The sequence below is a fragment of the Antedon bifida genome, chromosome 3, assembly GCF_963402885.1.
Source record: "Antedon bifida chromosome 3, ecAntBifi1.1, whole genome shotgun sequence".
Taxonomy (NCBI): Eukaryota; Metazoa; Echinodermata; class Crinoidea; order Comatulida; family Antedonidae; genus Antedon; species Antedon bifida.
Window position 1 is genome coordinate 14,535,607 of NC_136228.1, and position 18,797 is coordinate 14,554,403.

Sequence of the window (18,797 nt, forward strand, 5' to 3'; positions counted from 1 at the left end):
TTTAATTATAGATAACAGTAGTAGTTATACATTTTAAATCAGTTATTTAGTCAACAATTAAAATTATCTTTTTTTTAAACTACAAAGTTAAAATTTATTACTTTGTTCTATAGACAATTTGTAATTAGGTAGTACCTGCATGTATTTTGTAATGTCAATTTTACTTTCCATCTAGTACTTACATCTTTCCAAGACAGGCATTTATGAGGCATGTTTTACCCACTCCTTCCTGTCCAATCACCTTAAGCATTCCAAGGTTGACTTTGACAGATCCTTCTTTCAAAGCTTCATTGTACGCTTCCTGATACTCTAATTCACGAGCAGCAATATCAGTTGAAAAATCTGAAAATTGATTAAGATTTGTAGAACATCTGGAGTAATTAAAGTCAACAACAAAAATCAACGATCAAGCAAAAATTTAGCAAGCATGCCACATAAATTTACAAAATAGTTCCATTCCATTATTACAGTATTTTGGATGGAAACAATCAACTGATTGTTTCATTTATGATAAAAAAATCTCTCCATTTGTTATCAGTTGCACACTTTTCGACTTTATTTATAGCGTTTAATTCTCTTTTTACTAAAATCCCATTTTAATCACAATTCTGGTAAATTATACTGTATATTAGATACAATCATAAAACATACAGCAGCTCTTATGATTCTTAAACTCACCACTCTCTGGCTTAAGAAGTTTTGTTTTCTGTTCGTCAATTGTCTGTTTCTGAAATTGTGTTTGAAATTGCTCATCAGCAGTACTTGGTGAATCTAAAAAAATACCCAAAACAAAAATATTACATATTATATATTTTCATAAAAAAACACTATATTAAAAGTCACAGCTTGGCAAAACTCTTGAAGTGTCATATGGTATCTTAAAAAAAAAATGGGTTTTTTTTCAATAGTATAAGGTTATATAAAGGCTCTGTGTGATGCAAAGCCTTACCACCGCTTGTGGGTGACTATATACAAGCAATCGACTTAAATGAAAATGGTAAACCTCATTCATTCTGGATACTATTATAATAATAATAAAGTATATTTTTAACTAAAATGTATACAGTTAACAACTACAGTTATTAATTATGTCCTAAAAAAAATTGTGAAACTAAAACTTAAACATATAGACGTTATGCAACGTTTTTTTGACAGCGACCCTGAATCTAAATCGTTTCTAGCAACATACGGTTGATTAGGATGGTTTCACTGGGTAAAGTGAAAATAAATTAATCCTGATATGAATAACTGGTATGATTCAGAATTTGGCAGTAGGAAATGCGATTAAAAACATCTATTGTAAGTTTTCAATATGCTTTGAACTTTTTGAATGTTTTTATTTATATTATGTTTTATGACCAGTAACCAATTTTGTTTTTATACCTGTTTGTCAAAACACAATAAAGATAACTCGAGCCCCACCATTATTAGCGCATGTAAAAATATGAAACTCATTAACGCTCATATTTGAATGTTCAATTGGAATACAACAAGGGTCACCCCTGCCATCATCTCTATTTAATATATTTATGAATTACTAGCTAAATCAAAATAACAAAAATACCATTCAGGGATTGCTTTATAAACCATCTGCTATATGCTGATGATTTATTACTATTCGCAGACACAGAAAAGGCTTACAAAATTTAATAATTATATTAGAAATATTTTGTGACACATGGGGTCTTAGAAATGTAAATGTAAACAAATAAAAAATAATGGTATTTAAAAAAGGTGAAAAATTAAGAAAATATGAAAAATGGTATTACATAAACATTCAAATGGAAGTTGTTAAATCGTATACTTACTTGGGAGTGGTTTTCAATTCAAATGGTCAATGGAATAACACAATTGAACACAATTGTGAAAAAGCAAATAACGCACTATTTACAATCAAGTCAGTCATTACAGCAAAACAAAATATCTACCAGAGAATATATGGAACCACATTTTTGACATCAAAGTTTACCAATTTTAATTTACGGGAGTGAGATATGGGGCTTTTCGAATTTATCACAAATTGATCATTTACATACACGTTTTTTAAGATTTATTTTAGGCATTGGAAACAGCACACCCAGCGTGGCTGTCGGATCAGAATTAGGCAGACTATCCTTAAAACATTGATTGCTTTATTTCTATTATTCATTATTGGTTACAAATCATTGAAATGGATAAAAATAGATTTCCTTTTAAATGTTACATGTTTCAACTAATAGAAATGAACATTGTTGGGCTAAACAAGTGAACGATTTGCTTTGTTCCACTGGCTATGGCTACGTCTGGTACAATCAGAAAGTTGAGAAGAGTTTATTAATGATTTTAATAAACTTTATAATATTAAACCGTGAGCTACTTAGGTAGTGCATTGTTTCTCTCATTGGTTATCCGCACTTGGCGGATAACCCCTTGTTATTGTCAGGATCTTTTTTTTTTTTCTATCTTATTCTTCTTTCTTTCCCAGAATGTTGTCAGCAGCGTATCTCTAATACTTGTCAACATAAGATTATATAACTTTGTCAGAAGATTGACCTCTAACTGTAGATATGCAAGAAACTTCGTTTTATGATTTTAGTTTTGCGCAACGTGACTTACGCGCGATTTTATGAATTTTAATGATTAATCATAGATTAAAAACCAAAAGTCATTTTGTATTGAAACTTAGTGAAAATTTAAGTTATATCATTAAGCGCAAACTTTCTATGGATTAAAAATGGCATGTTTCACAGAAAGTTACGTTAAAATTTCAAAATGCGAAAAATCAATTTCTAATCAACTTTCTACACGTTTCATGACATTTTGAGCATATAAAAAATTCCCACGAACGCGCAAATTTTTACGCGCGCGTGCGCATGTGCCGTTAAAAACATACTTTTTTCGCGTGATTTATGTTTTTCCAGCCTTTTCTAGTAATTTTACCAACTTTTAAACAATTGCGCCTTAAAATCACGTCATACGAGCACGTGGAATTGGATAATTTGCACGCGTTTTTGATGAAAAAGTTCAAAAATTCGTCAAAATTATGCCTTTTTTTAAACAGTCATAGATTCTAAACTACATTATGAAGTTTATTTTTTATTACATATTATTTCTTTTTCATTTTTTTTTCATTTCATTTATTTCACTATCATCATCGCAGCCTTAGCTGAATTACAAAGATATTTACATTTTCTCAATATTAAAATTTGTATAAAAGTATAAAACCAATGATAATTATATATAAAAAAGGAGGCAATTTACACAAGAAATACAATACAGGAACATTCAACAAGTTTAGCATTAAAATATTAAAATAGAAACTAGAATTTAATTCGTCACTTTGACGAATTATAGGTGATCATTTTTATCATTTTAATGAAATTAACATTTTTTAAACATGCACGTACGTTGATGTACGCCATCCTATGACATGATGCATAAACACTTATAGCGCTGAGTTGTACCTATTATGTGTCATATACAGTATGTACAGTATATACTGTATATCTATATACAGTGTAGCATAGGTGAAATTATGGGACCCACATCGTGTTCTAATTTTTTGGTATGATGGAATTATCAAAATAAACTCGAAGATGACAATTTCGAAAGATAATGAATTGAGCAAATAAATATAAGGATTGGAAGAGAATTTGACACGTAGAAGCGCAATGCGCGCTCTTTGAAATTTGATTAACTACGACTAATGAAATTTAAAAACTACTTTTTAACTTCAACTGGCCATATGATAACATCACAACATCCGATAGGCTTAATTTTTATATGAATTCATATCTACATTTCATCAGCTTTCATAATAAGTTATAATCTTCAAGGTTACCTTTAATTCTGAAGAGCTATAAGATATTCAAATGTATGGTGTAGCTGAAATTACACGATCTAGTTTATTCAAGTTTTTACGCGTGATGACGTCATCAAAATAAAAATGTTGACAACTCATGAGAAAGATAATTAATTGAGCAAGCACATACTAAAATTTCTGCAAAAATCAGGCTCAAATAACGGAGATGCGCTCTATTGAATGTGATAACCCACACAAAAAGATAAAAATTACTAATTTTTAAATTGAAGTGGCCATTTGATGACGTCATACCATTTTGTACGTCTAATGTGTACATGAATATGTATCTACAACCCAATGGCTTCCCGAATAAGTTAAAAAAATTCGGAGCTGACTCAAATTTGGTGAATGTACTAAGGATGGTGAGTAGAATGCGATTTGTATAAAAAATTGCAATTTTTACGCTTTGTAAGTATCGCGCGCGCAAAATATTTTTTTTGCGCAGTAATTTTTTGAAACACGCAAATGGCCTAATTCATGCTCTAAATTGATTAAAACGTAATTTTGAGCTTTTTAAATTTTTAATGCGCGATTCCACGCGCTTGACCCTACGTGCGCGTGCATTTTTATTCGCTAATATGTTTACCCTTAACCTGAAGTTTACGTGTAGTGAATTTCATTAATATGTGATAATTAATTATGGAGATGTGATTTATAATGTGATTTCACAAAATGGCGTATAATTGACGTCACAGATGAGTGATCACGCTGAAAAGCTTATTAGGACTAAATTAAAGTATTTGAAAGACATTCTGAAATTTTGGTAATCATTGGCATTAAACTTTTTGAGATATTTGTTACACAAAATCTGTACAGAAAGAAATTGCAAAGAAACATTTTTTTTTTACAAAAACAATTTCTCACTAGAATTTAATTCGTCACTTTGACGAATTATAGGTGATCATTTTTATCATTTTAATGAAATTAACATTTTTTAAACATGGACGTACGTTAACATACCATCGTAAAAGTTGATGTACGCCATCCTATGACATGATGCATATACACTTATAGCGCTGAGTTGTACCTATGTGTCATATACAATATGTACAGTATATACTGTATATCTATATACAGTGTAGCATAGGTGAAATTATGGGACCCACATCATGTTCTAATTTTTTGGTATAATGGAATTATCAAAATAAACTCGAAGATGACAATTTCGAAAGATAATGAATTGAGCAAATAAATATAAGGATTGGAAGAGAAATTGACCCGTAGAAGCGCAATGCGCGCTCTTTGAAATTTGATTAACTACGACTAACGAAATTTAAAAACTACTTTTTAACTTCAACTGGCCATATGATAACATCACAACATCCGATAGGCTTAATTTTTATATGAATTCATATCTACATTTCATCAGCTTTCATAATAAGTTATAATCTTCAAGGTTACCTTTAATTCTGAAGAGCTATAAGATATTCAAATGTATGGTATAGCTGAAATTACACGACCTAGTTTATTCAAGTTTTTACACGTGATGACGTCATCAAAATAAAATGTTGACAACTCATGAGAAAGATAATTAATTGAGCAAGCACATACTAACATTTCTGCGAAAATCGGGCTCAAATAACGGAGATGCGCTCTATTGAATGTGATAACCCACACAAAAAGATAAAAATTACTAATTTTTAAATTGAAGTGGCCATTTGATGACGTCATACCATTTTGTACGTCTAATGTGTACATGAATGTGTATCTACAACCCAATGGCTTCCAGAATAAGTTAAAAAAATTGGGGGTCACCTGCCATTCTGAAGAGTTATATTCATTTTAAAAAGGCCTTATTTTTCACAATTTTCAGCACTTTGATGCAATTAATTTGCGCATTTTGTCATTTTTAACCTGCTCGTATAGCGTTATTTTAAGTCGGAACTGACTCAAATTTGGTGAATGTACTAAGGATGGTGAGTAGAATGCGATTTGTATAAAAAATTGCAATTTTTACGCCTTGTAAGTATCGCGCACGCGAAATATTTTTTTTGCGCAGTAATTTTTTGAAACACGCAAATGGCCTAATTCATGCTCTAAATTGATTAAAACGTGATTTTGAGCTTTTTAAATTTTTAATGCGCGATTCCACGCGCTTGACCCTACGTGCACGGGCGTTTTTATTTGCTCATATTTTTACCCTTGACCTGAAGTTTACGTGTAGTGAATTTCATAAATATGTGATAATGAATTATGGATATATGATTGATAATGTGATTTCACAAAATGGCGTATACGTGACGTCACGGATGAGTGATCACGCTGAAAAGCTTATTAGGACTAAGTTAAAGTATTTGAAAGACATTCAGAAATTTTGGTAATCATTGACATTAAACTTTTTGAGATATTTGGTACACAAAATCTGTACAGAAAGAAATTGCGAAGAAACATTTTTTTTTACAAAAACAATTTCTCACTAGAATTTAATTCGTCACTTTGACGAATTATAGGTGATCATTTTCATCATTTTAATGAAATTAACATTTTTTAAACATGCATGTACGTTAACATGCGATCGTAAATGTACGCCATCCTATGACATGATGCATATACACTTATAGTGCTGAGTTGTACCTATTATGTGTCATATACAATATGTACAGTATATACTGTATATCTATATACAGTGTAGCATAGGTGAAATTACGGGACCCACATCATGTTCTAATTTGTTGGTATGATGGAATTATCATAATAAACTCGAAGATGACAATTTCGAAAGATAATGAATTGAGCAAATAAATATACGGATTGGAAGAGAATTTGACACGTAGAAGTGCAATGCGCGCTCTTTGAAATTTGTATACATTTGACGAAAGAGAGAAAAAAACTACTTTTTAACTTCAACTGACAATTTCATAATGTCACAACATCCGATAGGCCTAATTTTTATATGAATTCATATCTACATTTCATCAGCTTTTATAATAAATTATAATCTTCAAGGTCACCTTTAATTCTGAAGAGCTGTAAGATATTCAAATGTATGGTGTAGCTGAAAATACACGACCTTGGTTTTTCAAGTTTTTACGCGTGATGACGTCATCAAAATAAAAATGTTGACAACTCATGAGAAAGATAATTAATTGAGCAAGCACATACTAAAATTTGTGCAAAAATTGGGTTCAAATAACGGAGATGCGCTCTATTGAATGTGATGACCCACACAAAAAGATAAAAATTACTAATTTTTAAATTCAAGTGGCCTTTTGATGACGTCATATCATTTTGTACGTCTAATGTGTATATACATTTATATCTACAACTCATTTGCTTCCATATTAAGTTAAAAAAATTGGGGGTCATCTTCCATTCTGAAGAGTTATATTCATTTTAAAAAGGCCCTACTTTTGACCATTTTTAGCACTTTTGTACAATTAATGTGCGCATTTTGTCATTTTTAATGTGCTCGTATAGCGTTATTTTAAGTCTGAATGGACTCAAAGTCGGAGAATGTACTAAGGATTATGAGTAGAATGTGATGTGTACATCAAATTTTATTTTTTACGCTTTTTAAAAATCCCGTGCGCAAAAACATGTTTTTGCGCAGTAATTTTTTAAAACACGCAAATGGCCTATTTCATGCTCTAAATTGATCAAAACTTAATTTTGAGCTTTTTAAAATTTTAACGCGCGATTCCACGCGCATGACCTTGAAACGCGCGAGTTTTTATTTGCTAATATTTTTACCCTTGACCTGAAGTTTACGTGTAGTGAATTTCATTAATATGTGATAATGAATTATGGAGATATGATTGATAATGTGATTTCACAAAATGGCGTATACGTGACGTCACGGATGAGTGATCACGCTGAAAAGCTTATTATGTCTAAGTTAAAGTATTTGAAAGACATTGTGTAATTTTTGTGATCATTGACATTTAACTTTTTGAGATAATTGTTACACAAATTTGTACAGAGAGAAATAAATAATAAGAATAAGAAGAAGAATAAAGATTTGATACAATAACAATAGGTGATCATTTTATTCTAAATGATCACCTAACTAGAATTTAATTCGTCACTTTGACGAATTATAGGTGATCATTTTTATAAATTTATTGACATTAATATTTTTTAAACATGCACGTATGTTAACATACGATCGGAAAATGTTGATGTATGCCATCCTATTATACGCTTATAGTGCTTAGTTGTGCCTATTATATGTCATATCACATTATGTACAGTATACTGTATATCTATATACAGTGTAGCATTGGTGAAATTACGGACACACATCATGTTCTAAGTTTTTTGCACTGATGACATTATCAAAATAAACTTGTGGATACCAATATCGAAAGATAATGAATTGAGCAATAAAATATAACAATTAGAAGAAAATTTGGTACGTAGAAGCGCGGTGCGCGCTCTTCAAAATGTGTATAACTTTGACGAAAGAGATGAAAAAACTACTTTTTAACTTCAACTGGCCATATGGTAACTTCATAACATTCGATAGGCTTAATTTTTATATGCATTCATATCTACATTTTACCAGCTCTCATAATAAGTTATAAACATCAAGGTCAACTTTAATACAGAAGAGCTGTAAGGTATTCAACTATACGTTGTAGGTGAAATTACGTAACCACCGTTATTCAAATTTTAAGACGTGATGACGTCATCGAAATGAAAATATTGGCAACTCATGAGTAACATAATTGGTTGAGGTAGAATATATTGAAAATTTAAAAAAAATCGAGCACAGATAAGCGAGTTACGCTCTGTTGAATATGGTGGTCTATGACAAAATGGGAAAAAACCCTATTTTAAAAATTCATGTGGCCAAATGATGACGTCATACCATTTTGTACGTCTAATGGGTATATACATTTATATCTACAACTCATTAACTTCCATAATAAGTTAAAAAAAATGGGGGTCATCTTCCATTCTGAAGAGTTATATTCATTTTAAAAAGGCCTTATTTTTTACCATTTTTAGCACTTTTGTACAATTATTGTGCGCATTTTGTCATTTTTAACGTGCTCGTAAAGCGTTATTTTAAGTCGGAATGGACTCAAATTTAGTGAATGTACTAAGTAAGATCACTAGGATGCAATTTGTATAAAAAATTGGTATTTTTTAAGCTTTCTATGTACGCACGCGCAAAAACACGTTTTTGCGCAGTAATTTTTTAAAACACGCAAATGGCCTAATTTATGCTCTAAATTGATCAAAACGTAATTTTGAACTTTTTAAATTTTTGACGCGCGATTTCACGCGAATGACCTTGAAACGCGCAAGTTTTTATTTGCTAATATTTTTACCTTTACCTGAAGTTTACGTGTAGTAAATTTCATTAATATGTGATAATGAATTATGGAGATATGATTCATAATGTGATTTCACAAAATGGCGTATAAATGACGTCACGGTTGAGTGATCACGCTGAAAAGCTTATTATGACTAAGTTACAGTATTTGAAAGACATTGTGAAATTTTGGTAATCATTGACATTTAACTTTTTGAGATATTTGTTACACAAAAAGTGTACAGAAAGAATAAAAAAAATAAAAAACTAGAATTTAATTCGTCACTTTGACGAATTATAGGTGATCATTTTTATCATTTTTATTGACATTAATATTTTTAAACATGCACGTATGTTAACATACGATCGGAAAATGTTGATGTATGCCATCCTATTATATACGCTTATAGTGCTGAGTTGTGCCTATTATATGCCATATACATTATGTACAGTATATACTGTATATCTATATACAGTGTAGCATTGGTGAAATTACAGACACACATCATGTTCTAATTTTTTTGGTATGATGACATTATCAAAATAAACTTGTGGATAACAAGATCGAAAGATAATGAATTAAGCAATAAAATATAACAATTGGAAGAAAATTTGGCACGTAGAAGCGCGGTGAACGCTCTTTGAAATTTGTATAACTTTTATGAAAGAGACAAAAAAACTACTTTTTAACTTCAACTGGCCATATCATAATGTCACAACATCCGATAGACTTAACTTTTATATGAATTCATATCTACATTTCATCAGCTTTCATAATCAATTATAATCATCAAGGTCACCTTCAATTCTTAAAAGCTGTGAGATATTCAAATTTACGGTGAAGGTCAAATTACACAACCTACGTTATTCAAGTTTTTACGCGTGATGACGCCATCAAAATAAAATGATGGCAACTCATGATAAAGATAATTAATATAGCAAGCACATACTGAAATCTGAGTGAAAATCGGGCTCAAATAACGGAGATACGCTCTATTGAATGTGATAATCTACAAAAAAAGATAAAAAATCCTAATTTTTAAATTCAAGTGGCCATTTGATGACGTCACAAAATGTTGTACATCAAATGTGTACATGAATTCATCTCTACAACTCAGTAGCTTCCATAATAAGTTAAAAAAATTGGGGGTCACCTTCCATTCTGAAGAGTTATATTCATTTTAAAAAGGTCTTATTTTTTACCATTTTTAGCACTTTTGTACAATTAATGTGCGCATTTTGTCATTTTTTAACGTGCTCGTATAGCACTATTTTAAGTCAGAATGGACTCAAAATCGGTGAATGTACTAAGAATTGTGAGTAGAATATGATTTATACATCACATTTTATTTTTTACGCTTTCTAAGATTCGCGTGCGCAAAAACGTGTTTTTGCGCAGTAATTTTTTGAAACACGCAAATGGCCTAATTCATGCTCTAAATTGATCAAAACTTAATTTTGAGCTTTTTAAATTTTTAACACGTGATTTCACGCTTATGACCTTGAAACCCGCAAGTTCTTATTTGCTAATATTTTTACCCTTGACCTGAAGTTTACGTGTAGTGAATTTCATTAATATGTGATAATGAATTATGGAGATATGATTGATAATGTGATTTCACAAAATGGCATATAAATGACGTCACGGTTGAGTGATCACGCTGAAAAGCTTATTAGGATTAAGTTACAGTATTTGAAAGATATTGTGAAATTTTTGTGAACATTGACATTTTACTTTTTGAGATAATTGACACACAAAATCTGTACAGAAAGAAATAAAGCGGAATAAGATTTCATACAATAACAATAGGTGATCATTTTATTCTAAATGATCACCTAAAAAAATAAAGATTTCATACAATAACAATAGGTGATCATTTTATTCTAAATGATCACCTAACTAGAATTTAATTCGTCACTTTGACGAATTATAGGTGATCATTTTTATCATTTTAATGAAATTAACATTTTTTAAACAAGCATGTACGTTAACATACGATCGTAAAAAGTTGATGTACACCATCCTATGACATGATGCATATACACTTATAGTGCTGAGTTGTACCTATTATGTGTCATATACAATATTGTATATCTATATACAGTGTAGCATAGGTGAAATTACGGGACCCACATCGTGTTCTCAATTTTTGGTATGATGGAATTATCAAAATGAACTTGAAGATGACAATTTCGAAAGATAATGAATTGAGCAAATAAATATAAGGATTGGAAGAGAATTTGACACGTAGAAGCGCAATGCGCGCTCTTTAAAATTTGTATAACTTCGACTAAAGAAATTTAAAAACTACTTTTTAACTTCAACTGGCCATATGATAACATCACAACATCCAATAGGCTTAATTTTTATATGAATTCATATCTACATTTCATCAGCTTTCATAATAAGTTATAATCTTCAAGGTCACCTTTAATTCTGAAGAGCTATCAGATATTCAAATGTATGGTGTAGCTGAAATTACACGACCTAGGTTATTCAAGTTTTTACGCGTGATGACGTCATTAAAATAAAAATGTTGCCAACTTATGAGAAAGATAATTAATTGAGCAAGTACATACTAAAATTTTTGCAAAAATCGGGCTCAAATAACGGAGATGCGCTCTATTGAATGTGATAATCCACACAAAAAGATAAAAATTACTAATTTTTAAATTCAAGTGGCCATTTGATGACGTCATACCATTTTGTACGTCTAATATGTATATATATTTATATCTACAACTTATTGGCTTCCATAATAAGTTAAAAAAATTGGGGGTCACCTGCCATTCTGAAGAGTTATATTCATTTTAAAAAGGCCATATTTTTTACCATTTTTAGCACTTTTGTACAATTAATGTGCACATTTTGTCATTTTTAACGTGCTCGTATAGCGTTATTATAAGTCGGAATGGACTCAAAGTCGGAGAATGTACTAAGGATTGTGAGTAGAATGTGATGTATACATCAAATTTTTTTTTTTACGCTTTTTAAAAATCGCGTGCGCAAAAATGTGTTTTTGCGCAGTAATTTTTTGAAACACGCAAATGGCCTATTTCATGCTCTAAATTGATCAAAACTTAATTTTGAGCTTTTTAAAATTTCAACGCGCGATTTCACGCGCATGACCTTGAATCGCGCGAGTTTTTATTTGCCAATATATTTTAGCTTGACCTGAAGTTTACGTGTAGTGAATTTCATTAATATGTGATAATGAAATATGGAGATATGATTGATAATGTGATTTCACAAAATGGCGTATACGTGACGTCACGGATGAGTGATCACACTGAAAAGCTTATTATGTCTAAGTTAAAGTATTTGAAAGACATTGTGTAATTTTTGTGATCATTGCCATTCAACTTTTTGAGATATTTGTTACACAAAAAGTGTACAGAAAGAAGAATAACAATAACTAGATCTTAACTCGTCACTTGAGGACGAGTTTGGTTATCCGCCCGCAACAAACGTATCTTGCGCATTCAAGTACTTTTCAATCATGACTTTTCCAAAAAGTAGCCTATTCGAAAATAAAACTCCCTTTCAGAGTAATAAGCAAATAAATCCTTTTATTTAATTATTTTCCCGTGACGGGATTCGATCCCGGTACCTCTGATACCAAAGTCGGTTGCACTACACATCGAGCCATATGAGCACCTGCTGAAGAAAATCCGAAGAACAATTACTCGTTCATTCGGTATGTCGTGAACCCCTCGATGCAAGTTGATTATTACCTATCAAACTAAATCATAATTTTTACTATAATGAAATCTTCACACATTTTAAACAGTAACATATTATGAAAGTTCATACTTTCAAGTTTTATATATTAAAATGTGAAGTAAAAAGATAAACGTTATGTTTATTGTTTTGCTCTTTGAAAATGTTAGTGTTTGTTTGATGATCAAAATTTCAAAAATTATATTTAATATGCACATAATGTAGCCATCAAACACGTTTTAGCATTCAAGACTATAATAAATCAGACCTATGATTCATACACTGCAAGAAAATAAAATAAAAAATGGGGGTAACCTTGCATTCTGATGAACTGTATCGTTTTTAAAAGTAGACATATTTTGCAACATTTTCACAATTATTAGACATTTTACGTGCGCAACCAGTCATGTTTAACGTGCTCGTGTAACGCCATTTCCAGTTGAATAGTGAATAAAATAACGCAAAATTGTTAACTGAAGTTTGAAAAACACAGTCTATGCAAAATAAAGGCTCATACGCGTTCCCTGCGCCGTGCGCGCGTGAAAATGTGCGCATCTGGTGGGAATTTTTTAAACGCTTAAAATGACCTGAAACGTGCGCTAATTTAATCAGAAAATGATTTGAAGCATTTTAAAATTTCAAACGCCGTTTACGCGCGCACTTTCTAATGTTACAAAATTCGGTAGCGATAAAACAGTTTACAATTGATGTGAAGCAACCGTGGTTGAAAATTTCGTTAAAAAATATTTATTTGTTTCCAAGTTATGATCAATTTAAGAATTTCAGAAATTCGCGCGTAACTTACGCTACGTGGCTCTGACAGCGTCCAAAAGCTTCGCAGTACAACTTCAGTTAAATGTCTAAATGTTTACAAAGTTACAACATGTTATGTTAACACGTTGCAGAGAAAAGCTGAACACAACAAGTGGCGGAAATATGGAAGAATAATAAAAAAAAGAAACACTACAATTCCAAGGGCTTATCCGCTTGAGGCGGATAACCAAAAAGAAACACTACAATTCCAAGGGCTTATCCGCTTGAGGCGGATAACCAAAAAGAAACACTACAATTCCAAGGGCTTATCCGCTTGAGGCGGATAACCAAAAAGAAACACTACAATTCCAAGGGCTTATCCGCTTGAGGCGGATAACCAAAAAGAAACACTACAATTCCAAGGGCTTATCCGCTTGAGGCGGATAACCAAAAAGAAACACTACAATTCCAAGGGCTTATCCGCTTGAGGCGGATAACCAAAAAGAAACACTACAATTCCAAGGGCTTATCCGCTTGAGGCGGATAACCAAAAAGAAACACTACAATTCCAAGGGCTTATCCGCTTGAGGCGGATAACCAATAAAGATTTTGTACAATAACAATAGGTGATCATTTTATTCTAAATGATCACCTAAAAAAAACACCAAAAAGGACCAATAAGAATTGCATAGCTGTACTGGGTGGTATATAATGATTATTCATTTAGAAGCGAGATAAGGTATGGTATTGCACTTTTTCTATATCTTTCAACTCTGCATTTGGGTTGTTGATACTTTACACGTCTTAGTTTCATGTTACTTACATTCTTCACTGGAAACCATTTTCCAAAATGAATACTTTTTGAACAATTCAGAGCAAACTTATAGCATAGATTACGCCTTCTATCAGATAAAGTGTCTAAAGAAAGATCATTGAGTGCTTGGTCATAACATATGTAGTCATTACACAATATTATTCTGCAAGCCCTTTTTTGGACAGATTCTATCATATCACTTTGTTTCTTAGTGAGACTAGAATGCCATACTGGGACAGCATATTCAACACTTGGTCTTATGTAACTCTTAAATACATCTACAAGATCAAATTTCGGAAGATTGAACTTTCTTAATCTACACAATATATGCAGACGTCTGCTGGCTTTGGATACAATTTCTTTAACATTACGGTCCCATTTGAGGTTGGCTTGTATCCATAAACCTAGTAACTTAGTTTCATTAACGATTTCAATTGTAGCATTACCAATCAAAAGGGGTTCATGTTCATATTGATTTCTTTGAAAGTTAAAATACATAGTTTTACATTTAGTTGGGTTAAGTTTTAGTTTGTTTTCATTAGACCATACATTCAGTAAAGCAACATCATTCTGAATTGAGGAAATTTCATCCTTTTTTACTATCTGTCCTATGCACAAATCATCTACATATTTCCAAGTTTTACATGGCGAGTCTTGCACGGCATCATTAATTAGAGCAAGAAAGATCATAGGCCCAAGGAGTGTGCCTTGAGGGACGCCACATGTTAGATTAACACTCATTGATAATGTGGATTTATAGCGTACTTGTTGGGTTCTGTTTGACAAAAAGCTAATTAACCACGGTACAATTTCAGGTCTACAGCCAAGTGTTACTAATTTAGAAACTGCTATTGTGTGGTCAACACAATCGAATGATTTACTAAAGTCAGTTAAAACTAACTGACCAACAGATTTGGGAATGTTACTACCTTCATAGAACACATTTAGTAGATCAACCAAATTATGGGTTGTAGAAAAGTGTTTACGGCAACCATATTGGTTGTTATCAAGATTTTTCTCGATATCTGTTAAGAGCCATTTTTTAATGAAGCCCTCAGCTACCTTAGCATATTATGGAAGTTGATGAGTTGTAGATATAGAATCATGCATCGATATGGCTAACCGGACATTGTGACGTCATCGTATGGCCATTCGAATATAAATTATATTGTCTAGGCCAAGCAATTATCTTTCGCATGATATACCATTTTAAAAATTGTGATGACGTCATCATGTCCAAAAGCGTCAATAACTTGGGTCACTTATTTTCACCTATTCTGCACTGTATGTAGTACGTATACAATATATAGTGTAAACTGTATATACTTAGACGTGACACAAAATAGAGAGCGCACTAACATTTTTTCAATGGCATAATCGTTTTTCTGTGCGTAATATTCTAACGTATGACGTGCACGTGGCGTTTGCGCTGCGGATAACCTAACTCGTCCATAGTGACGAGTTCAAATCTAGTTTTATTATAAATTACCATAAAACGTACATTTAAGACAAGGAATAACCTGGTTTAATGTTTTTAAAGTAATATATATGCATTATTTTTACAAAACGTAGATATTTGTAGGGAATGGGTCTTTGAAATATATTTTTAACTCTTACATAATGGTTTAATCTTGTATGTATTGGATAAGAAAGTTCCTTAGCATATACAAGTTTGTTAAACATTGTCATACATTACTATCAGTTTTTGTTCTGTATTCTCAACCTTTTTTAGTAGGCCTACACCAAGCCAAGGATAAATATTTGCAATTCAATTCAATTCATTAAATGCAATATTCAATAGATATTGAATAAATATTCTCCACACTATTAAAAATACATAAAATAATAATTATATAAACTTGTAAGATAATAATTAATAAAACATAGTATGTGTGGAAGGAAACCTTGTAAGTATAAAACTTTAAGCCTAGGCTCCCAGAAAAAAGTAACAAGTTGGAAAGAAAATGAAACAAAATATGAATGCAATATTCTATTATTCTGTGTGTAAGTACTCTACTGAAGCTCATTAATTCATAACAACTTTTACAATTATTTAAGCGTTTATGCTCAAATATTACTTATTATTTTGTGCCTATTTGTATGGGAAGTCGTAAGATAATACAATTGTAGGAGCCAAGGTAAAATACATGATACGTATGATGCTTAATTTTACATACAGAGAAATAGTATTCTTAAGCTGGCTTAAAAATGTGTGGAGAAAATTCATTCATCATGGAAACAAAAAATGGGATTTAACAAGAAAATTAGATTTTTATATTCAATATTTATCTCCTCCTATCGTAAATTGTTTGCCTCGAATGCGACTACAAATTTTAAATAATAGCATTATATATAAAATAGATTACATTTAAAAAAAACAAAAAAATATTCTACATTTACATATATATGCAAATTAATAATGTTCAAATATTCCTTAATAATGTGCATCCCCTTTTGATAATATCATTGCCTATTTGTCTATACATTTTTATTAATTTTATTAATTTATTTTTTGTATGTCTTTGTAACTAGTTTATAGTGGGCCTACTATCACAAGCCCCTTGGGGTTTCTTGGAGGTCCCTTCCATCTTCATTAATAGATTTATTATTCTTTATTTTTGTTATGTGTATTGTTTTGATGTATTGATGAATAAGTAGATTGATTTGATTTGAAAAAAGACCTTCTAAAAAAAAAGTAAAGTGTGGCCTAATTTATTCAATATTTTTATTTCAAAGGAATTTTGAAGTTTACGTTTTTGTGTTCCTTTTATCGCAATTGACAAAATCATTTTTCTAATTTATTTGCATTTATTTCCAAATCATAAAAAATAAGGTTTTTACATCTTGCAACATATCACAACTTTCATGTTTACTACTATCTCAGTGGATTATTTAATCTATTGCCACCTAAACCTGTTAATCATATATCATTTAATGCTTATTTTCTAGTTTTGATCTGGACATTCTTCTTCACTTGATGAGAAATCAAATCTTTATCGTTTGTAATGAAAACTAGTTGATTCCAAAATTTTAATAATTAAAATTTCACTTACTTTTAAAGAAGTTTAAAATTTCAGTTTTTCTTTGGTCCCTTGTCTGCCCGTTATTTTCTAAAACTGAGACAGGTGTATTTCCATCCTATTAAAAAAATGGGTTTAGTTATTAGTAGTTTTGAGAAATTATTGATATACAATATAACACACCTTCATTACGCATCACATACATACAGTATTATATCATGGCTCAAACATTTACCATCTAGAGATTGGATGAAAGAGCATCACGTAATAACACGTAGATTTACTATTTTTAACATTGGTTGTAAATTAGGACGTAAATACAAATTACTATTTGCCAATAAATGACATCAATTTGTACAGTGCGCCACCTATAACTCCTGTATCCAAACCAAAACTTAAGCGCTGCCGTTTATAGTCTACCGCCTTCAACATTGAAAGATGGAGGAGAGATAAATTGAATAAAAGTTTACTTTGGAACAGTAGGTAGATGTGTTAAAATGTTTGAGTCATAATTTAAAACAACAAATAGTTTTACTATAAACTTTCAAAGAAAATAATATTTGGATACTATCCAGATACAAATGAAATATTAAAGCAACAACACATTACAATTATAGTTGACTTATAAATGAATATCTAAATCAAAACAAACTTGTTAGAATGTGCTATGTGTAAAAAGAGAAAAAGGTGAAAAAAATCAAACACTTGAGAATTCCATATCTGTAAGTCTGATTAAATCTGCTCTTTGAGGTAGTAATACTATTGATTAATATGGAGGCTAATTGATACTGAAGTTGAAGTTTATAAATACGGATAACAATAAAATGTGAAATTGTCCTGACAATTCTTTGTAAGCCTACATTACCCTATTTTGCAATGCTGCAGATGTACCATATATGAGACAATACAGTAAAAATTACTGCTAAATAATGTGGTAAACCAGAACAAAATAGAATGGTTTACCAAATCAGATGTACAGAATAATAGCCTATTACACTAGCAAATCCCTGTACACTACCTTATTTTGCAATGCTACTGGTGCCCCATGCTGAACGAGACAAGTCACTATTTTTAAGGTAGGTGCCCATAGCAAAAAAAATTAATAGATTTAAGTAGTCGTAAGTAGAAATAGCTCTATTTTTAGTAGCCCTAATAGTTTTTAAGTAGACCTTTTTATCTCACCTACTAAGAATTTTAACTCAATGAGTCAACGATGGAATGACTACTTCTCAGCTATATAAAATAGATAGTTGATTAATAGTTACTGGCTATTAATTATTTGTTAACAGTCTATTGATAGGTTATTGGTAGCCCTAGTATAGCTATTATAAGTAGACAGTTGATAGATATGACACTCATAGATTTCTAATAGCTATCTGGTAGTCTAT

At 31.0% G+C, this 18,797-nt stretch overlaps 1 protein-coding gene across 1 annotated transcript in view; it reads right to left on the reverse strand.

Moving 5' to 3' along the window:
- LOC144838165 (uncharacterized) overlaps positions 1-18,127 on the reverse strand; it is an 87,264-nt gene extending 69,137 nt beyond the window's left edge. The window contains exons 1-4 of the mRNA XM_078693525.1: positions 18,113-18,127; positions 17,443-17,527; positions 679-771; positions 183-342 (exon numbers count right to left, since the gene is read on the reverse strand). Coding sequence (XP_078549651.1) covers positions 183-342; positions 679-771; positions 17,443-17,527; positions 18,113-18,127 — 353 coding nt within the window. The remainder of the gene's footprint in view (positions 1-182; positions 343-678; positions 772-17,442; positions 17,528-18,112) is intronic.
- Between the last annotated feature and the right edge of the window lie 670 nt (positions 18,128-18,797).